This window comes from Stomoxys calcitrans, chromosome 2 (genome assembly GCF_963082655.1).
Source record: "Stomoxys calcitrans chromosome 2, idStoCalc2.1, whole genome shotgun sequence".
NCBI classification, from domain to species: Eukaryota; Metazoa; Arthropoda; class Insecta; order Diptera; family Muscidae; genus Stomoxys; species Stomoxys calcitrans.
The window spans coordinates 101,674,269-101,697,113 of record NC_081553.1 but is presented as its reverse complement, the minus strand read 5'-3'; the positions used below and the strand labels follow the sequence as shown (position 1 = coordinate 101,697,113).

At 37.8% G+C, this 22,845-nt stretch overlaps 1 protein-coding gene across 1 annotated transcript; it reads left to right on the top strand.

Moving 5' to 3' along the window:
* Positions 1–393: 393 nt before the first annotated feature.
* On the top strand, positions 394–22,788 carry LOC106082969 (nuclear pore complex protein Nup133). The gene is made up of 12 exons (XM_013245740.2): positions 394–707; positions 768–1,485; positions 1,736–1,928; positions 1,986–2,099; positions 2,165–2,801; positions 2,880–3,084; positions 8,889–9,001; positions 9,059–9,624; positions 9,690–10,042; positions 10,102–10,290; positions 15,131–15,347; positions 22,473–22,788. The coding sequence occupies exons 1-12, from the start codon at positions 499–501 to the stop codon at positions 22,631–22,633; spliced, it is 3,675 nt and encodes a 1,224-aa protein (XP_013101194.1). The 5' UTR covers positions 394–498; the 3' UTR covers positions 22,634–22,788.
* The last annotated feature ends 57 nt before the right edge of the window (positions 22,789–22,845 follow it).

Here is a 22,845-nt window from a genome sequence, read left to right as displayed (position 1 = left end):
ATGTACAGGTAGTGACAGTTGCCCAACAACAAAATATTGAGTGAAATATGCGTCAAAAGCAGTGATTGGGCAACTCTGATTTTGTGTATGTTACTGATTCGGGCCAATTTTCGTTGTTTGTGTGTGGTATATTTCTTAACTATCGACGTTTAGCCAACACACACAATGAATTTTGTGTGCGTGTGTGTACATGAACAGATGGTATGCGAGAAAGAAGAGAATGCAAACAAAAATCTGACATCTTAATACCCTCAAACTTGGCCTGCTGCTTGTACTCAGCTGTTTACTACTGTTTCAACCTCCTGGTAATTATGTCATGCGAACAACCCTCATGAGGAAACATTAACTTTATTCTCTACGCCGTTATAAATGAAAAGCGTCGGCCAAGTTCTTTGTACCACGAGCGCCGGTTTTTTGTTTATTATTGAGTGATATTTTATTTGGGCGGCAATTTTTAAGAAAAGAAGAAATAATTGCTTAAAATACAATTCATTTAATATGGATAAGGCATTGCATCAACAATTATATTCCGGCATGGCCAGACACTCGCTTGGCGGTGCATCGGCTGCTGGTTTGCGTACAAGGCAAAGTCCCGCCAGTTCCTTTGGCAGCAGTGGAAGAAAATCTCTTGGCGGTTCTGTGTTGGGTTACGGCGGTGGAGGTGGTTTAAAGAAATCTGCAGCCAGCAGTGGAGGCATAGGACAGAGGTAGGCATACAAAAATAGTACAAGCAATGTGACCGTAAATTGATTCTCCTCCATTTTTAGCAGCCGTTACAGTATTTCAGGACGTTCCAATCAATCTGTCCTTGGCATACGCTCTGATTTCAATCTTGTCGAAAGCTATGGATTTCAATTGCCCGTCTTGGTGAATGAAGCCTTGACTTTTAGTGAGAAAAATCAAGCGGTGTCGGTGCGATGCTCCGAAAACGGCTGGGCATGGGTTGTGCATGGCCGGCGTTTGTTGGTGTGGCAGTATAAGGATGTGCGCAACGCGGGAACTGGTAACTCACCCCCAAAGAGTGCTAAAGAGCTAATGGCACGTTCGTCACAAAGAAGAGCAGGCGCCATGGCTCAGTGTCGCGAATTGACTTTACCGCATTGTGATATTGGCCATAAAGCTTCCTTGGTCAGCGTTTTCTTAAGCGAGGGTCAACAGATGGCATCGTGTGTTGCTGTCTCGCCAACAGGGGATGTTCGCTATTGGCCATCAATAGCACATGATGGGAGTTCAGTAGATTTAACAAACATTTTGGATGGTCAAGAATTTGATCACATGTTGACTTTGCCTCCGCAACAGATGCCTATGAGTTATTTGCTGGTAACCACCACATGTAGTTTGGTTTTATTACAGCTGCAACTGCAAAATGGTCGCCATGTCTTGCAGCATAAGACAATACGGCAGCCATCAGGATTTTTGGGAGGAATAGGCAAGAAGTTTGCTTCCATCATTATTGGAATGAATAGTGGTAGCGATAAGGAAAATGTAAGTAGATAATACAGAGTGAATCATCTAGCAATGATAGGCAACTTTTCGTGGGCTTAAGCATACAAATTGTAATAAAGGCTTTCGTTTATGCAACTATTTGGTGGCTCAACCAATCCTGGTGTACAAAATAGTTTTCTCTTTTAAGAACTCTATTTTCATTTTAGTTAAAGTTTACCTTTTTTAATTTTTCTTAAATTTGTTGTTATTTTGTTTACATATTTATTTTGCCTATATTGCCAAATTTCAGAAATTTGTTGCTGTGGCATGTGATCCTTTGTCTTCAGGAGATCGTGAAGCTGTGATTTCTGTACTAGCTGATCGTTGGCTACAGCGCTGGCGCTTAAACCACACCGGTCATAATGAGCAAATGTTGTTTGAAGATGGAGAAGTTATACGAAAAATTCGTGATGAATTCTTGCAAAAGTTTTGGAATGTCAGAGGTAGGAAAATATTGGAAAATTCATTTTAAAAATGTTAAAACCTTTTTTTTATTGCAGATAGTGTCGATGTGAATTTGCAGCTTTTAGATATGCGCATATTTGAGAGTAAAACCTATATTCTAGCAGGCGCTGTTAATGGTCCCCATACACCTCAAATGTATTATGGCATGGGTAGGGTTAACTTAGAAATTTAGAAACTTTAACAAAACTCAAAATATCACTTAACTTCCTTACAGCTATCCTTACCACCAGCAATGAAGGCATGCATTTGCAATCTTTTGTCCCCCTGAAATTCTCTCAATTCTATAGTGTCTCAACTGAGAATGATTGCTTGAGTTTGCGTTTCATTATATGTCGTACACACATTTATATTTACAATGATAAGGTTGTCTATCCTTTGAGTTTGTCCAACATACAAATGGGTGAAATCGATGCAGAGAAAATTGAGTTCCATTTACAAGACGATCGCATACTAAGTGCTGCTGTATGTGGACAAATTCCTTTGATTTTTAGTCGTACCCATGGTTTGGTTTCTATAACACCTGGCGACTTTGATAGTGCCGAAATGATGGTTAATATAGCTAGTCCTAGTCCCGAAGTATTTTCACCCATTGCCGAAACTTCGCTCAGGGAACAAAGTGTCTTGTCCTCCTCAATGAGCAATATAAATGAACAGAATCTATATATGTATGAACTGGATCCTGATTCTATATATTCTGAATTTAAAGACGATGTTAGTCAGTTGAAAGCTGCCTTCATATATCGCTTGAAACGTAATACTGCCATGTGTAATACCATTTTGAATGAATTGCTTAGGAATACTGTGGAGCCGCATACAGCGGGAACTTTGTCGGAGACAGCTCAATTGGATAAGTAAGTTTTTAATAAGGAGGGTTTTCAAGGACCTTATGCAATTGTGTTAATATTGTATTTTTTATTTTTTACTTTTAGGATGGTTATAACCATAGCTGAAGATTTGGCAGAAGATGTTCCTGCCTCCGATCCTCGTTGGGAACAATTGTTCGAAGAATCCACTGCACATAAACATGCTTTAGGCAGCTCCTCTTCACTGCAAATTATCACACAACTGAAAGAGAAAAATTTAGCCCTACGACATTTTGTGGAATTTTTACATGCCACTGGGCTGTGGGATAAAGTAAGTTAATGTTGCGAGTTAGTTTTTAGTTTCTGTATAAAGAGCAAACTACAGGTGATGGGTGTCATGTGGACCCTGGTTACAAATGTTTCACTTATCTAGCACGTTGACATCAATCCTGGCCCAATATGTGTTGTATAAGCCGGAACGTAGTTAAGCCAGAATTAATGAGGTTATAATGATAATCTGGGGTTACACTCAGATTCCGATCCCCCTCCATTTTTTTTTGCTGTAAAAACGGCAACATCGGTAAGTAAGTTGAAGGTTACGCGTCTAGAAGTGTTTGTCTCTAGGCACTTCACTTAGACACCTCAGGGCCCTATGTTCGCTTTTAAGGAAGATTAAGAATACACATAGAGTTCCTCCACACAATGGCGCAAGACAATAGAATGAAAAGAGAGGAGAAGGGGAAAAAAACGAAGAATGCATGTCAGATCGGAGAATAGTTTTCTGCTACCGGGTGCGTCCACAGGTTGCGGATAGCTGCCACTGCAGTCGCGGATAATCAGAGGTCGGGTGGCACCGGCTCTTGCGCAAATACTGAGTGCCCATGATGCTCGATATGACAAGGCGTGTTTTTGGCACCTTTAAATAACTAATTGGCCATCATGTTCTCGCGGCTATCGGTCCTTTGGACCAGAACGTGCTTGCTCACCTACAGGATTTTGACGAGGATCGCCACCTCCACATGAATATGTGGCTTCAACATCAACAACAGTAGTTCAGAATTACTAGAGGGCTTAAAGCCCGCTGGGAGTTCAGGCAAGGAAAAGAGTGCTGACCTATAACCCTCATGTTTCACGAAATTACGGAGCGGTGGCACAAACTCTCCTTTATCACCACAAACCCTCAATCCCATGTCAGCCGGTTGTATGCACCGGATTGACCCGTTCTTGCCTCAGTGTATAACACACTGCTAGAACAACAACAACAACAACAACCACAAACCCTACAGAATTTCGCCTACTTCTACAACAACACCAACAAGTCCGTTTTGCCCTGTGTCTATGCCGACGTTAAATACCTGACATTTAGGTGGACTAGTCTAGACTTCCAATAGCAGCTTGAGGCCATTATTCACAGCCCGTTTCAACTCGGCCACTGGACTGCCGAGAATATTTCAGTGAAATATTCTATAAATCCTTCGTTCTCTCAGTGAAATTTTTTCTAAAAACAAAATTTCAGTGAAATTTTTTTGGAAATTATTTCTAGACAAAATTTCAGTAAACTTTTTTCTAAGACAAAATTTCAGTGAAATTTTTTCTAATGTCAAAATTTCAGTGAAATTTTATCTAAAGTCGAAATTTCAGTGAAATGTTTTCTAAAGACAAAATTTTAGTGAAATGTTTTCTAAAGACAAAATTTCAGAGAAATTTTTTCTAAAGACAAAATTTCAGTGAAATTTTTTCTAAAGACAAAATGTCAGTGAAATGTTTTCTAAAGACAAAATTTCAGAGAAATTTTTTCTAAAGACAAAATTTCAGTGAAATTTTTTCTAAAGACAAAATTTCAGTGAAATTTTTTCTAAAGACAAAATTTCAGTGAAATTTTTTCTAAAGACAAAATTTCAGTGAAATTTTTTCTAAAGACAAAATTTCAGTGAAATTTTTTCTAAAGACAAAATTTCAGTGAAATTTTTTCTAAAGACAAAATTTCAGTGAAATTTTTTCTAAAGACAAAATTTCAGTGAAATTTTTTCTAAAGACAAAATTTCAGTGAAATTTTTTCTAAAGACAAAATTTCAGTGAAATTTTTTCTAAAGACAAAATTTCAGTGAAATTTTTTCTAAAGACAAAATTTCAGTGAAATTTTTTCTAAAGAAAAATTTCAGTGAAATTTTTTCTAAAGACAAAATTTCAGAGAAATTTTTTCTTAAGACAAAATTTCAGTGAAATTTTTTTTAAAGACAAAATTTCAGTAAAATTTTTTCTAAAGAAAAATTTCAGCGAAATTTTTTCTAAAGACAAAATTTCAGTGAAATTTTTTCTAAAGACAAAATTTCAGTGAAATTTTTTCTAAAGACAAATTTTTTCTAAAGACAAAATTTCAGAGAAATTTTTTCTTAAGACAAAATTTCAGTGAAATTTTTTCTATAGACAAAATTTTAGTGAAAGACAAAAAATTTCAGTAAAATTTTCTCTAAAGACAAAATTTCAGTGAAATTTTCCCTAAAGACAAAATTTCAGTGAAATTTTCCTTAAAGACAAAATTTCAGTGAAATTTTCCCTAAAGACAAAATTTCAGTGAAATTTTCCCTAAAGACAAAATTTCAGTGAAATTTTCCCTAAAGACAAAATTTCAGTGAAATTTTCCCTTAAGACAAAATTTCAGTGAAATTTTCCCTAATGACAAAATTTCAGTGAAATTTTCCCTAATGACAAAATTTCAGTGAAATTTTCCCTAAAGACAAAATTTCAGTGAAATTTTTTCTAAAGACAAAATTTCAGTGAAATTTTCCCTAAAGACAAAATTTCAGTGAAATTTTCCCTTAAGACAAAATTTTAGTGAAATTTTTTCTAAAGACAAAATTTCAGTGAAATTTTCCCTAAAGACAAAATTTCAGTGAAATTTTCCCTAAAGACAAAATTTCAGTGAAATTTTCCCTTAAGACAAAATTTTAGTGAAATTTTCCCTAAAGACAAAATTTCAGTGAAATTTTCCCTAATGACAAAATTTCAGTAAAATTTTCCCTAAAGACAAAAATTCATTAAAATTTTCTCTAAAGACAAAATTTCAGTGAAATTTTTTCGAAAGACAAAAATTCATTGAAATTTTTTCTAAAGACAAAATTTCAGTGAAATTTTTTCTAAAGACAAAATTTCAGTGAAATTTTTTCTAAAGACAAAATTTCAGTGAAATATTTTTTAATGACAAAATTTCAGTGAAATTTTCCCTTAAGACAAAATTTTAGTGAAATTTTCCCTAAAGTCAAAATTTCAGTGAAATTTTCCCTAATGACAAAATTTCAGTGGAATTTTCCCTAATGACAAAATTTCAGTGAAATTTTCCCTAATGACAAAATTTCAGTGAAATTTTCCCTAATGACAAAATTTCAGTGAAATTTTCCCTTAAGACAAAATTTCAGTGAAATTTTCCCTAATGACAAAATTTCAGTGAAATTTTCCCTAATGACAAAATTTCAGTGAAATTTTCCCTAATGACAAAATTTCAGTGAAATTTTCCCTAATGACAAAATTTCAGTGAAATTTTCCCTAATGACAAAATTTCAGTGAAATTTTCCCTAATGACAAAATTTCAGTGAAATTTTCCCTAATGACAAAATTTCAGTGAAATTTTCCCTAATGACAAAATTTCAGTGAAATTTTCCCTAATGACAAAATTTCAGTGAAATTTTCCCTAAAGACAAAATTTCAGTGAAATTTTCTCTAAAGACAAAATTTCAGTGAAATTTTTTCGAAAGACAAAAATTCATTGAAATTTTTTCTAAAGACAAAATTTCAGTGAAATTTTTTCTAAAGACAAAATTTCAGTGAAATATTTTTTAATGACAAAATTTCAGTGAAATTTTCCCTTAAGACAAAATTTTAGTGAAATTTTCCCTAAAGTCAAAATTTCAGTAAAATTTTCCCTAATGACAAAATTTCAGTGAAATTTTCCCTAATGACAAAATTTCAGTGAAATTTTCCCTAATGACAAAATTTCAGTGAAATTTTCCCTAATGACAAAATTTCAGTGAAATTTTCCATAATGACAAAATTTCAGTGAAATTTTCCCTAATGACAAAATTTCAGTGAAATTTTCCCTAATGACAAAATTTCAGTGAAATTTTCCCTAAAGACAAAAATTCATTAAAATTTTCTCTAAAGACAAAATTTCAGTGAAATTTTTTCGAAAGACAAAAATTCATTGAAATTTTTTCTAAAGACAAAATTTCAGTGAAATTTTTTCTAAAGACAAAATTTCAGTGAAATATTTTTTAATGACAAAATTTCAGTGAAATTTTCCCTTAAGACAAAATTTTAGTGAAATTTTCCCTAAAGTCAAAATTTCAGTGAAATTTTCCCTAATGACAAAATTTCAGTGGAATTTTCCCTAATGACAAAATTTCAGTGAAATTTTCCCTAATGACAAAATTTCAGTGAAATTTTCCCTAAAGACAAAAATTCATTAAAATTTTCTCTAAAGACAAAATTTCAGTTAAATTTTTTCGAAAGACAAAAATTCATTGAAATTTTTTTTAAAGACAAAATTTCAGTGAAATATTTTTTAAAGACAAAATTTCAGTGAAATATTTTTTAAAGACAAAATTTCAGTGAAATTTTCTCTAAAGACAAAATTTCAGTGAAATTTTCTTTAAAGACAAAATTTCAGTAAAATTTTCTCTAAAGACAAAATTTCACCCCCATCCAACTGAATACATCCGTGTATAGACCCAGGGGAAAAAGTACCTAGTCCATCGCGCCGCTTAAATCCTTCGTTCTCGTTCGTCTCGTCATGTTCGAGCAATGTCAGGTTTCCAACTACCTTAGTCAAAGGGCGATCTTCGTTGCCGCATCTCTAACATATAGGTGCAAAGGCATTAGATCCAGCTCAGTATCGCCAAGGACCCTGTACCTTCTCGATCATCTGTGGAGGCCATAGCTACAAAGAGTCTGATTCTAAGCCATAAATACATGGGTAAGAATCGGGCGAAATATTGCCTACATTTTAATTAGTGACAGAGGGTGTGATTCCAGTTGAGAAACCCATAGGTGAGAATCGGTCGAACCATTGGCTGAGTCCAGTCCAAGTCACCGGCCTATGGTCTCAACTTCTACCTATCGAGTTCGGCATGCGTTGAATCCCTTTTTGACGCTCTCTTTGACCTACTTTCGAACGACGTCTGCTATGATTGTCTTTCTAGCAGTGTGTTGTACACTGAGGCGGCAGCCCTTGCCAATGAAGGACTTCATCGGGTCAATTCGGTACGTACAACCGGCCGCCATCGGATTGGTCTGTAATAATGATAACGTAATTAGCTTAGGCAAAACCCTTTGCCTAAGGGTCCTCAAAGTGAGGATAAAAAATTCCTTTCAAGGTGGACGGGTACCTCACACGGATTCCAATTTATCAAATTCGTACCGTACTCCTGAATACTTTTCATTTCATTACGCAGTACGGGATAACTACACCAGGCTGGAACTTTGTGCTCCGATCTCTGTGGTGTTCATCGTTGCCACGAGAAGCTTAGCTACGAGTTACCGGGTGGATCCTCAGGTTGCGGAGCGAAGAGTCTTAGTGAGAGGCCAGGCGGCACCGTCCTTGCATAAATACTGAGTGCCTATGATGCTCGATATGACAAGGCAAGTCATTGGCGCCTTTAAATAACCTAAGGCCACCATGTTCCTGCGGCGACCGCAACGAGTTTGCTCACATGTAGGAGCTTGATGAGGATCGCTACATGAGTACAAATGAGTTTACAACAACAACCTTTCATTTAATGTCCATGTTGTACCCATCAGTCTGTATGCTCGTTACGTTCGATTTCTTGAGCACTGATGCTTAAAAATTTGAAAGTAACCCCTGGGTCCTGCACATTGAAATTCGTTACTTTATCGGGGCCGAGAACAGACTGAAGTTAGGTTTATAAACTGGGGCACAACTACCAACTGGCGGCATATATAGCAGTTACAGACATGACTGCTGCCTACTTCATTGCAGGAGTAGATCACTAAGGTTAAGCGCAGGTCTCCTATTTGTTGTGAAAATAGAGATTATTATAGTCGAAAATAGTCATCAGCACTGAGTTTCATATATTTTGTAAAAATTGATAAAAATATATTTTTTTACTATTTTTTCTTCAGCTCAGTGCCGTTCCCAGTGCAGGTGGCAGTGTTTTAAAGCCAACAAGTTTTGTTATATCCGATATCAATGAACGTATTATAGCTGCTATAGCTTTAAGAAGCATTCAAAATAAGTAAGTCCTTCTGTAAAACCTATTAAAAGTTTTAATTGACAGTTTCTCTCGTTGCAGATATGGCAAGCTGATCGATGATGCCATCAATTTACTTGTCCAACGTTGGCAGGAAAGACCACAGGGCAATCTCACGGCACAGGATTTGTTCTATGTGCGCATTTGTAAATTCCAGGATATTCTACAGGCTTTTTGTGATTTGGCAGATGGTCGTATAGACACCCAACATCAGACCTCTTCGTTGGCCTCTTTTATATATGACATCAATGTTATTGTGCTGCATGTTGTCAGTGAAGTTATGAATTTTCGTGAACAGAATACCACAGTGTATTCTTTGCCCGCTGATAAAATGGATTCTTATGAATATTTACCATGGACTGCCATGTCTGGAAATATTGGCATGAGAGATGCCCTTTCGCATCTCATTGATATTTCGGTGAAGTATGGAGCACATGGCACCAGCGATCCGGATTTAAAGCAGCGAATATATCAACAAATTTTGGAATTAATCGACATAGTATTGGATGGGCGCAAGCATTATTTGGATAGTGTTAGGGATACGGAAAAATATAATGTTTTGCAACAACAATTCGAGTCACAGAGAAGGGCTTTGATATCGATATTGCGTAAGTTGAGATTGAATTGAATTTTGATTTGTAATTGTAATTTGTGTATTGTGTCTTCCTCCTAGTGGATGATCAACAGTATGAAGCTGCTGCTAAACTGGCAGAGAAATACTTGGATTTCCAAAGTCTTGTGCTTCTTTGCGATGTGACCAACAATCAAGAACGCCTGGATATGTACATTAAGAAATATGAAGAATATGATTTTTCACAGTTTGCCATCAATTGGCATTTGCGTCAAAATCGTCAAGGTGAGGTGTTCGAACGTTTCAAAGGTAATCAAGCTGCCCTATCGCAATTTATGCGTGACCATCCAACATTGGGTTGGATACAACTGGTATTCAATGGTGATTTTGAGAGGGCATCTAAAACTCTGTTTCAGTTGGCCCAAAGTGAAACAGAATTTGTGCAAAGGAAAAAAGTGAGTTTTTATATTTGTTTGAGTTTGACTGAAGTTTTAAATGGTTAAAATTGTTTTAGTCCATGCTGTCATTGGCCAAATTGTCTGCATTTGCTGCTGCCGACTCAGATGTCACCTTGCAGTTGGAGACAATAAATGCCGAATTGAATATAGTCGATTATCAGGAACAATTAAGTGATCATTTGTTGCAGACATTCGGTTATGATGTGGAAAATCAAAAAGTCTTGAGGATAGAGGAAATTATTAATGTAAGCATTTTATACAAATATTACTAACTAAACTACCAAGTTTCCCATGAATATTCCATTAAGAAACAGGGTATACTTCTCTCATATTAATAAGCGCAGTACGATTAAAGTTAAGCTCAATGATAAGGGTCTTCCTTTTATATGGCGAGTCCGAACGGCGTGCCGAATAGCGACACCACTTGGTAGAGAAGTTTTAATATGGCAGGATACCTCCTAATTGTAGCCAGGATTAGTAAGGCAATAATCTCCACTGAAAAATTTTCAGATGTTTTCGCCGAGATTTGAAACCCAAGCGTTCGGCATCATGGGCGGTCATGCTAGCCACTATAGGTGATCTGAGTCACTGAGCCTTCAGTACACTTGCGTTTTTGCTTTACTAAATTTAATACATTTGTATTTTCACACTTCAGTGCAATGTGAAGTTAAGAACTTAACTGGCGCTAAGTCTCTATTTTTTTGTTTTTTTTTTTTTTTTTATTTTCTTTCAATGAGTAGAATCAGTTGTGCTTGGATATCTACGTTGTAATATCAAATTATAGATTTATGCATTCTACATTTCCGCCTCTGAATAAAAATATAACAATAAAGGCGTAAAGTTCAACCGAAACGCGTTGATCTTCAAATTCAAAGTAAAGTTCAACCGTTTGTAATATTACCCGATGGGAAATGGGACAGGTCCCAAACCTGTCACGGGATAGGCCCTCTGGTGATAGAGACCGGTCCTAATTTTCGTCCCCTTACATGGAGAAAACTTGTCCTATATATATGAATGAATTTGTGAAATATATATATGAATTTTTGAAATTTTCACAGATTGTGTAGGTTGATCTGGAAGGAAACATAGGCTATACCATTTTTTGATATCAGAAGGGGGGCGGACCCTCCCCCTTACCCCAAAAGTATCACCCAAAAATAAAAGTGTACCGATTAGGAAAATATGGGGCTAAAATTAAAGGTATTCAGGAGTAGAATACGAATTTCATGTTAAAAATTGGGTCCAACTACCTGGGGGCCGTCCCAACTCCAAAACCCTCTAAAATAGGTACATTGGACGAGCATGACAATATGGGACTCAAATGAAAGGTATTCGGGAGTACATTACAATTAGATTATTTAATTTGTTGATATCGGAAAGGGGCGTATACTCCCCATTACCACCCAAAACCACAAGTGGACCGATAAAGACAATATTGTTATCTAATGAAAGGTATTGAAGAGTAGAATACGAATATGACATTAAAATTGGATCTAAGTACCCAGGAAGTCGCAACCACCCCAAAACATCTAAAAGCCGAAAAACTGGTGGTCCATATCAATATGGGGCTTAAATGAAAGGTATTCGGGAGTAGAGGCTCAGAAAAACTAACTGTTTCAAATTTCAACGAAATCGGGTAATAAATAAAGCTTTTATGGGCTTCAGTCCCCTTATCGGCAGATCGGTCTATATGGCAGCAATATCTAAATATAGTCCGATCTGAACCACATTTAGGTCGGATGTTGGGAGGTCTTAACCTACTCACTGTTTCAAATTTCAGTGAAATCGGGTAATAAATAAAGCTTTTATTGGCTTCAGACCCCTTATCGGCAGATCGGTCTATATGGCAGCTATTGTATATCTTAATATGGACCGGTCTAATCCATATTTAGGACAGATGTCGTGCGGCTTAAAACAGCACACTGTTGCAAATTTCAGCGAAATCGGGTAATAAATAAAGCTTTTATGGTCTTCAAACCCTTTATCGGGAGATCGGTCTATATGGTAGCTATATCTAAATATAGTCCGATCTGAGCCATATTTGGATCAGTTGTCGGAAATCCTTAAACTACTCACTATTTCAAATTTCAGCAAAGTCGGATGAAAAACGGGCATTGACCCTTCATCGAAAATTGGTCTATATAGCAGCTATATACAAATATGGTCCGATTTGGCCCGTTCAAGATCTTAACCAGCGTGCATAAAAAAGACATATCTGTGCCAAATTTCAGCTCAATATCTCAATTTTTGAAGGCTCTAGAGTGATTACAACAGACGGATAGATGGACAGACACACGGACATCGTAAAAGCGTCTTAGAATTTTACGACGATCCCAAATATATATACTTTGTAGGGTCGGAAATTGATATTTCGATGTGTTGCAAACGGAATGACAAAATGAATATACCGCCTATCCTACGGTGGTGGGTTAAAAAAAGGAAACATAGGTTATATAATTTTTAGATATCGGATGGTGGCTGACCCACCCCCTTACACCAAAAACGCCATCCAAAACCAAAAGTGGACTGATAGGCACAATATGGGTATCAAATGAAAGGTATTGGAGACTAGACTAATGAATATCGTATTAAATTTTGGGTCAAAGTACCCAGCGGGCCGCTCCAACATCAAAATTCCTCTTAACAGATATATTCGACATTCCTATCAATATGGGACTCAAATGAAAAGTATCCGGCAGTAGATTACAAATATGGCATACAAAATTAGGTCAAAGTAATAGGAGGTCGTCCCATCCCCAAATGGGCATATCAGTCGACCATGGCTATATAGGATTCAAATGAAAGATATTTGGGAGTAGATTAAAAATATGACATTAAAATTTGCGATCATGTCAAGGTGGCGCTTTTCCTCCTAAAATACGTCAAATAGGTTAATTGGCAATATATGGGACTCAACTGAAAGGTATTTGAGAGTAGAAAACGAATTTGATATCCAATTGTGGGGTTACGCCCTAAATTACCCCTTAAACTGAAGTTTAATTCCGACTATAGCAGTAACAAGCTCAAATCAACGGTATTTGGGAGTAAAAAACGAAGACGAACCGGCAAAGTACCGATGGCAGCCCCAGCCCCAAAACATCCTCCAAATTAGGTCAATGTAATGGGAGGTCGTCCTATCCCCAAATGGGCATATCAGCCGACCATGGTTATATAGTATTCAAATGAAAGATATTTGGGAGTAGATTAAAAGTATGACATTCAAATTTGCGTTCATGTCAAGGTGACGCTTTTTCTCCTAAAAATACGTCGAATAGGTTAATTGGCAATATATGGGACTCAAATCAAAGGTATTCGAGAGTAGAAAACGAATTTGATATCGAATTTTGGGGTTACGTCCTAAATCACCCCTTAAACTAAACTTTATTTCCGACTATAGCTATAAGAAGCTCAAAACAACGGTATTTGGGACTAAAGAAAGAAGTTGACATATATTTTTTGGGCAAAGTGTCGATGGCAGCCCCAGCCCCTAAACATTCTCCAAACGGTTCATAATTATAAACCATGACAATATGGGGCTCAAAGTAAAGTGATTTGGGAGTGGAGACGAATTTGATATCCATATTTGAGTCGAAATGACTCCCCTGAAAAGCACTTCTCATTACCCTTATTTCAAAAATACTAGGTTTCGAAATTTTGGTAATGCAATTCGTTCGAAAATTTTTGCACTCTAACTTGGGAGAACGGGTGCCGCCCAAATCCCGCCAAATTGATATATAGACCAAACACGACAATATAGAGCCATTTGTTTGGGGAGCCGCCCCACCTCGCATTTGCCTTCCTATTATATAAAAGCTATTTGTGATGGAAATTTATTGTTTTTCGGGGAATTTATATTCATTTTCGGGACAAAGACCACCGTCAGCACAATTTATTTACCGATCATGCCATTGTGGGACTCAAGTGAAATGTTTCGGCAGATCGGTCTACATGGCAGCTATATCCAAGTCTTTACCCATCAGGGCCAAATTAAAGAAGGATGTCGACCGGCCTAACACAACTCACTGTTCCAAATTTCAGCAAAATCGGATAATAAAGGTTTCTTTTATGGGTCTATGGCCTTAAATCGGTCATTTACTTTAATGGTTAAGTGACCAGCACCAAAATACCCCCTAAATCCAAAATATTTACCAATAAGGTAATATGAGACTCAAAAGAAAGACATTTGAGAGTAGAGTAAAAATTTGCCCAGGAACCGAGCAGGGGCAAACTTCTCACACATCAATGAGTGCTTTCCGACCCAAGTTGAGTTTATCAACGATAAGCGACGTTTTTTTATAGCCGAGTCCGAACGGCGAGCCGCAGAGCGACACCTCTTTGGGGAGAATTGTTTGCACAACCATGCATGGCATGGTACCTCGCAAATGTCGCCAGCATTAAGATGGGATAACGTTCGAAGTCATAGGCGGACATAGGCTACAGTAGCACGAATTCGATATCCACATTCTGGGCGAAGTGTCCCCACCCTTAAAAGATATTAGAGAGTTAAAGAAGGCGCAGCGGAGCGGGCCCTGTCCAACTAGTCACTTTTATAAAGGTTTGTCGTTCGAGGTGACGAATTGCCACCACTCTATCACCGTAGGATAGGTCCTGGGATAGTTCGAAAAGGATTAGTATACTTTGCAAGTATTTTTAAAGGAGATAACATTAGTTAGCAAATATATTTAACGGATAGCAATTTTTAACAAAAAGTACACGACTTTTTAAAAAATAATTTAGAATCATAAGTTATGAGAATTGAAACTTTTCATTCCCTGTAGGATATGTCCTGTGTCAGGTAACTAAATCTCCAGTTTAGGACCTCTTTATTTGGGGCAAATGACTACACATTTTCCGTCGGGTAATAACAAAACACAATTTATAAAAAAAAACGGGTAGGGACAGTCGAAAGTCGAGCATTGGTGATTGTATACCTCGTTACAAAACAATTTATACCAAATCAGTCAGTAAAACTACTGACAACATCCTTATAACTTTATCTTTTTCAGCTTCAAGAATTAAATAAAACAGTTTTTTTAGTTTATAAAAATATTTTTTTTAATATATTTTTTATTTTGATTCTAAAAGCTCTTCATTGCCGAGGAACACGAGACTGCCACTGAATTTGATTTTCGCAAAGCGTTAGAGCTGCTCAACTATCTGGAGGATCCCTTTGAGGCGAGACATAAGATATGGTGTGCTGCTATATTGCGCGATAATTGGATACAATATGATACGAATACTGCTGTTGACTATATACAGAATCTTATGTTCTTCAAATTGATTGAATTGTGTCATTTAATGGGTAAGTAGATGTATATAAAACAAAGAAAGATTTGCAAAGTTTTTACCTCAACAAAAATTATATAAAAAACAAATAAAAGTGTGTTAGGTTCGGGCCGGGCCGAATATTATACAGCCTACACCATGGATCGAATTTGACAAATTCTTTGAATGACTTATTGAAATAAGGAGAGAGGTTTATATAGGAGCTATATTGTTATTGACCGTTAAGGACCATAGTTGACCCCTAGAGGCTCAAGAAGTCAAGTCGACAGATCGGTTTATATGGGAGCTATATCACGTATACACTTTGGCGAATATATTTGAAAAGTACAAGACAGATGAATTTGGTTGTGGATTTGTGACTAGTCGGAGACTGAAACACCTTATCTCTAGGTTCCCTCCGGTGGATGAGAGGTTCACCGCAATCCGCATAAAGGCCAAATTTCTTCAACATCAGCCTTATTTGTGCCCATGCTGCGACGCAAGAAAAGAACGAGCAGACCAAAGATATTTTCTACAAGCGCCTAGAAAGAGAATACGACCGCTGCCTAGAGTTGACAAAATATCGATGGTACTATCGATATTTTATTTTTTGTCTGAATATGGATTGATATTTTTTCCATCGATACTATCGCCAAAGTTCAATGTTTTGCAAAAGTAAACAAAAATAAGCGATCCAACACTGAATGTATTCTATAAGATACATTTCGCCTATAGATGGCGCAATTTCCATCCGATTGATCTTAAATTTTGTACCATGATTTCTAACTGACTACATTCAATTTGGTTTTATTGGGTCTGTACATTGATATTTTTCTATATAAATCGATCTTCTGATTTTTACTTCTGATTTTAGTTTGAATTAAAGGTGATGGGAAATTAACGATAATAGCGATATTTATTATAACAAATATCGAAAATATCGAATGTTGCGATTATCGATAGTTTGCCAGCTCCTCCGCTGCCCCTGCCATGATATTAAAATCTTTCTGGGAGATTTTAATGCGAAGATAGGGAAGGAAAATATCTTTGATCCAACACACCATGGGCCCAATGACCAGTTTCTGAGGCAATAACTTTTTGAACTTAGCAAATTTCAAAAAATTAAAATTGGGAAAAAGTACAGCTAATAGACAGGGTTGTCGAGCGTGGTTAATGTGGTAATTGTATCATAAAGGCGTTTTCGCAATTAATACGATTCAAATATAACATACCAACGCACGTACGTTGAAGCCATCACACCTAATATGGTTGAAAAGTCTTTTAATCAAAGAAGAAACGCGTCCCATAGTGGTTGGTGTGTTTTGTTACCTCTGGCATTCCTTTTCCATTAACAACGAAAATTTTCGATCATTAAGCTCGTCTCGAAAGAAAGACAAACAAAAATTGTAAAAATTGCGTTTTATGCCTTTGAGTTTGGAAAGCCCAAAAACAAAATATTGGACCTAGGTGGCAACTCTGTATTTAGAATTCATTTGGTAAAGTTGTCTTTAGTTGTGGAGGTTTGAGCGTAATTGGATTAGCATTGCGCTATCTAGGGGCTCAATAAGAGTAATCGGGAGAGCGGCTTATATGGGAGCTATATCAGGTTTTAGATCGGTTTGAACCATATTTGGCGTGGATGCTGGCGGTCTTAGTAGAGGTCAGTATGTGCAATTTTAGCCAAATCGGATAATATTTGCTCCCTGTAAGGGATCAAGAAATCGACTTGGAGTAGATCAATTAAACGCCCACCGCTTAAACTAGGCGTGTCATAGATCATATGGACTTCGAAGTTTTGATGACGCACAAAAAGTGCACCTAGCTGCTTCCTAGGATTTGTTGCCTCTAAAACCGTTCATTGGGCCCATAGTACAACAGTTTGAAAATTAAGCTTCCACTAGATAACGTCCCATAATGGGTTGAGGCTAATAGACTTCGACGCGGAAAAATATGGTAGTAAGCTGCACCAGATTTCAACATAAAAAATTCACAAAGCCAAATGGTTGTCCCCAGATTAAGAAGTAAGAAACCAAATTGATCACGTTGTATAGATGGAAGGTATCATCAAGCGTATTAGATGAATAAAGATTCGTATCATACAGCAAAGGTTCGCACACGTTTGAGCGTGGTGAGAAAAGTACGATCTGACATGGCATAGAAGGTGGACATTAAAAAGCTTCAATCACAACAACAAATCTGGCAACGGCATACTCCACTCGACTGACCCAACTGTTTGACGATGATATAACGGTGCAGTGGCAAAACTATTGGCCACTCCATGGAAAGAGTCGCTACATCCGTACTTGGCTACCAAAAGCCTTCCCCAAGGAACGCATGGTACGACCAGGAGTGTCAAAAAGCTATTGAAGCCAAGAGTGCGGCATACAGAGCAACATTACAATCAGTAGCAACGCGCCAGAAGTATCGGAAGAAAAGTATAGAGGAGAAAAGTCTCTTCCCCAATAAGAAGAAGAAGAAAATGGAAAGACGTGAGTGTGAGCGAATCGAGATGTTCAGGAGCCAGAATGAAGTCCGAAAATTCTACCAAAGAATTAAACATTAAACCGACTACTTTGGTCTCCTGCAGAGACAAAGAAGGAAATATGGTAACAGACACAGATGGTGTGCTGAGGATATGGAAAAACACTTTTCCCAGCTGCTGGTGTCTGATGATGGTAGCCATGAGTATACCACAACACCAATCCCTGCGGGGATTGCTATCCCGGCACGTGATAGCTGTGAGCACTACACAGGCCGGAACATTGAGGTCCGATCTATCTGGTGTTCATTGCTGTCACGAGAAGCTTAGCTGCGAGCTACCGGTCGCTCCCACAAGTTGCGGATCATGGAATGCTCCATCCGGCGTGTATGCAACGGCAGTCATGGACAATCAGTGGTATCGAGCGAAGAGTCTCAGTGAGAGGTCGGGCGGCACAGGCTATTGTACAAATACTGAGTGCCTTCGATGCTCGATATGACAAGACGAATTAATGGTGCCTTGAAATAACCAATGGCCAACCTGTTCCCGCGGCAATCGGCTCTGTGTACCGGAACGAGCTTGCTCGCCTACAGGAGCTTGACGAGGATCGCCGCCACCACATGAAGATGTGGCTACCACAACAACAACCAATTCCTGATGATGGTATAGAATATGTACCACTTAGTTAAATCGAGGTCCACGTAGCATTAACCCGGCTGAAACAATAAGGCAGCAGGAGCCGATGGGTTGCCGGCTTAACTGTTTATGACCGGAGGCGCTACGGTGATAAGGCGTATGCATCAGCTTGTCTTCGCAATTTGGCTGGAAGAACGCAAACCTGATGATTGGAACCAGTAAGGGGACAAGACGGTATGTGCCAACTACAGAGGAATAAGTCTGCTCCCCATCGCTTACATGATAGTATCGGGCGTACTGTGTAAAAAATTAAAATCTAAAATCAATTACATCATTGGGCCCTTTCAATGCGACTTTAAAGCTGGTAAAACCACCATAAACCAAATATTTACACTGCACCAAATCCTGGAAAAGACCCGAGAAGGACAAATCAAGACCTACCATCTATTCGTTGACTACAAAGCCGCCTTCGACAGTCCCATACTTTCAAAGGTACTTCAGGCAATTTCTTAGTTTGGTATCTCCGCAAAATGAAAAAGACTGCAGGATGATACTTGCTGATACGCGTTCCTTAGTAAGAATAGGAATGAATCTCTCCGAACCATTTAAAACAAATGAGGTTTCAGACAGGGAGACAACCTATTGTGTTATCTCTTTAATATCCTGCTGGAGATTATAATACCAGATGTAGATGTGAATAGATATGGCACACTACTCACAAGAGAACACATGCTACTCGCCTATGCCGACGACATCGATGTGACTTGGCGTCACATTTGACAGCTCTTAAACATTCACCCCAGCTCTTAAACATTTGTGTTCAGAAATACATTCTCCAGGGATTTAATGGCTGGCCGGCTGTCTGAGAAGATATTTATGCCAATCGTCGTTATGACATTATATCTTAGTCATTCCATCACTTCCTTAATGGCAAGGATCTCCGCTTGATGCACATTGCATTTTAGATCTTTAGAGTATAACCCAAAGCCCACCTGGTCGACTAGTTTGGAATCATACAAGAACATAGAAGCCTATGAAACTTCTGTTAGCAGAGATACTTTTGGATTTTTGAATCGCCGTCCACCAGACCACAATACCATATAGCATTATAGGTCTGACAACTGCAGTATATAGCTAATGCATGAAACACGGTCTAAACCCCAACTTTTGTCAATGGTTCTCTTGCAGGTGTATAGGGCAAGAGTTGCCTTTTTTGCCCTTTCCAAAATGTTGGATTTGAAGTTCAATTTCCTGTCCAGCAAAACACCCACGTATTTTATCCTCTCTGTAAATGGAACATTCTCTCCTCCCAAGGAGACAGGTTCCACTGTAGGAAACTTGTATCTCCTGCTGAAAAGAACTACTTCTGTCTTGCACGGATTTATACCTAGACCTCTTTTGGTAGCCCACTTTGCTGTTGCACGTAGATCTTCCTAAAGTAAATCCCTTAGAGTGTTCTTTCCCCTAACCGAAATGGCCGTTTTCTTCCAGAGACAATAATATATTGTTAATGGCTATATTCCAAAGTACAGGAGACAGTACACCTCTTTGAGGTGTTCCTTTGCTGACCCATCTTTTCAGATCCACAGATCCCAAGCCTGCCGTAATGCATCTTTTCGTAAGTAAGTTATTAATAAACTTTCTTACGGTAGAGTTGATGCCTAGAAACTCTAACTCCTTCATGATTGACGTCGGTTTTACATTATTGAAAGCACCTTCAATGTCAAGAAATGCTACCATTGTATTTATATTCCTTGACAGCGAGAGAGCCCCCTATGTAGCCGACTAGGTCGTGAAGGGCTGTTTCAGTGGATTTGCCTTTACTATATTCATGCCTTTACTATTTGCCCTAAAATGTGTTTCTATCAACCTCTCGGACGGCGGACCCTCCCCCTTACCCTAATTTTCAGAAACGCCAAATCTCGGAGATGGGTGGTGCGACTTAAGCGAAATTTTGTGTGCTCTCTTAAAGAAACCTAAAAATAAAAATTTCGTATCCAAATTTCGGATGGGGTACCTAGGGAGGCAGCCCCACCCCAAAACCTACCAAATATATATATAGACCAATCATGACAATATGGGACTCAAATAAAAGGTATTTAAGTGTAGAATACGAATCTGATTTCCAATTGTCGGACCAAGTGTTCAGGAGACCACCCCAAACCCCTAAAAAACCTCTAAATCGGACATATTTACCGACCATGGCAATATGGGAGTCAAATGAAAGGTATTTGCGAGTAAAATACGAATCTGATATCCAAATATGGGACGAAGTTTCTGGGGGTCCACCCCTTCCCCAAAACAACCCCCAATCAGGACTTATTTACTGACCATGGCAATATGGGGCTGTAATAAAAGGTACTTGAGTGTAGAATGGGACCAAGGTTTGGGGGCCGCTCATCCCAGAGGACCTCCCCCAAAGAGCACAAATTTACGACCGTAGCAATATGGAGCTCAAATGAAAGGTCTTTGGAAGTAAAGCACGAATCTGATATCAATATTTGGGAAAAGTGTCTATGTCCATAACACCACCCAAATAGGAAGTATTTGCTGACCATTGCAATATGAGGCTCAAACAAGAGGTTATTTAGAGTAGAACACGAATCTGATAAATATTTTCAAAGCCAAGTCACTGAGTGGCCGCCCCATCCCCCAAAACACCCCCCAAACAGGTCATGTTTGCCGACTATGGAAAAATGGGGCTCAAATGAAAGGTATTTGTGAGAAGACCATTAATCTGATATCAACATTCGAGACCAACTGTCTAGGGGACGTCCCACCACCATAACAACTCCCAAATAGGACGTATTTACTCACCAAGACAATTTGGGTCTTCAAGACAGTGGAGCTCGATATTCATATAGTTTATAGGGCCCATTCCCCAAACCAGACATATTTGCTGGCTTTTGCAACAAAGGATTTAAATGAATGGTATTTGAGATTAGAAAACGAATTTGATATCCAATTTTGAGGCCAATAGCAATATGGGGTTCAAATGAATGATATATAAATATATGAGAATAGAGCACGTTGTTGATATATTTTCAGCGCTTAGAGTTTGGGGGACCAACCCAATCCCCAAAACACCCCTTAATCGGGCATATTTACCGACCATGTCAATGTGGGGCTTAAGTGAAAGGTATTGGGGGCAAGGCAAGAATTGATACCCACTTTGGGGACCAATTCTCTGGGGGTCTACCCCTTTCCCAAAATACCCCACAAACAGCAATTTTTTATTGACCATCGCAATATGGGGCTCAAATAAAGATATTTGGGAGTAGAATACGAATTTGATATCCAAATGTAGGACCATGTATTTGGGGCATCACCCCTTTGCCAAAACACCCCCAAAGGGTAAACATTTTTCGACCATGGCAATATGTGACTCAAATGAAAGATATTTGAGTTTAGAAAACTAATTTGATAACTAATTTTGGAGCCATGTGTTTGGCAATAGGGGTTTAAATAAATGGTATTTAAGAGAAGAGTACGATGCTGATATTTTTTCAGGGCCAAGTTTTTTGGGGACCACCTCACCCCCGAAAACACCCCTAAATCAGACATCATGAGAATATGGGGCTGAAATAAAGTATTTTATGAATGATGTACACCTTACATCCAAACTTATATTCGTAGACCAATAAAGATCATATGTGATTCAGATAAAGGCACTGATATTGTTAAACTGTTAGTCAAGCAATATACTTTTTTCGTAGCATGGTATTTCACTAAAAGCTCTTTAATTGTCGAAAATAAATATTCAAAGGAAAATTTTGCTCCATATAAAGTAAAAGAAGGCACAGCGGAGCGGGCCCGGTTCAGCTAGCCCCTTATACAAATTAAGCCATTGATTTGAATTCTTGAGCCTCTAGAAGAGTCATACCATCCATACCAATAGACAGATGAGCTATGAACATTTTTAGCAGAATCCATGATTTTTGCTATGGTTTGAGACCAGGCAGTCATTCTAATATATTACCCCCCGTTTCTCCCTACTGACTACATTATGTTTTTTACTCTTCACCCATTAACAATTTTTCATTTCAGATGGCGATTTTGAAACTTTCCTACCACCTATGGAAGAATTCCTCAATAGCAGCGATTTAGAGGACTTGGTAAACAATAAGTCATTCCAATACCTGTTGAAACTCACATATGAATATATCAATGATGCGTATAAGAAATCTGATGATATGATGGATATGTAACGGATCGAGTTTGTAAATGTCCATCAAATGCAACAATGTTCAGTCTGTATAATTTTTAAGTTATCATTCATTGTTTAGTCAGTAGGTTAATAATTTATAACAAAAACATACAAAAACACAAATATTACAAATACAAAGTGAATTTCTAGACTTAATTTTCCAAAGGGATTGACTGGCTGGCTGCTTGGCTGTCTGCATAATGAAATCTATTC

Coding starts and splice junctions, on each gene's coding strand:
- LOC106082969 (XM_013245740.2), top strand. CDS start 499: ATGGATAAGGCATTGCATCAACAATTATATTCCGGCATGGCCAGACAC. Junction 708..767: donor AGTGGAGGCATAGGACAGAG/GTAGGCATACAA, acceptor CTCCATTTTTAG/CAGCCGTTACAGTATTTCAG. Junction 10,291..15,130: donor GGATAGAGGAAATTATTAAT/GTAAGCATTTTA, acceptor TGATTCTAAAAG/CTCTTCATTGCCGAGGAACA.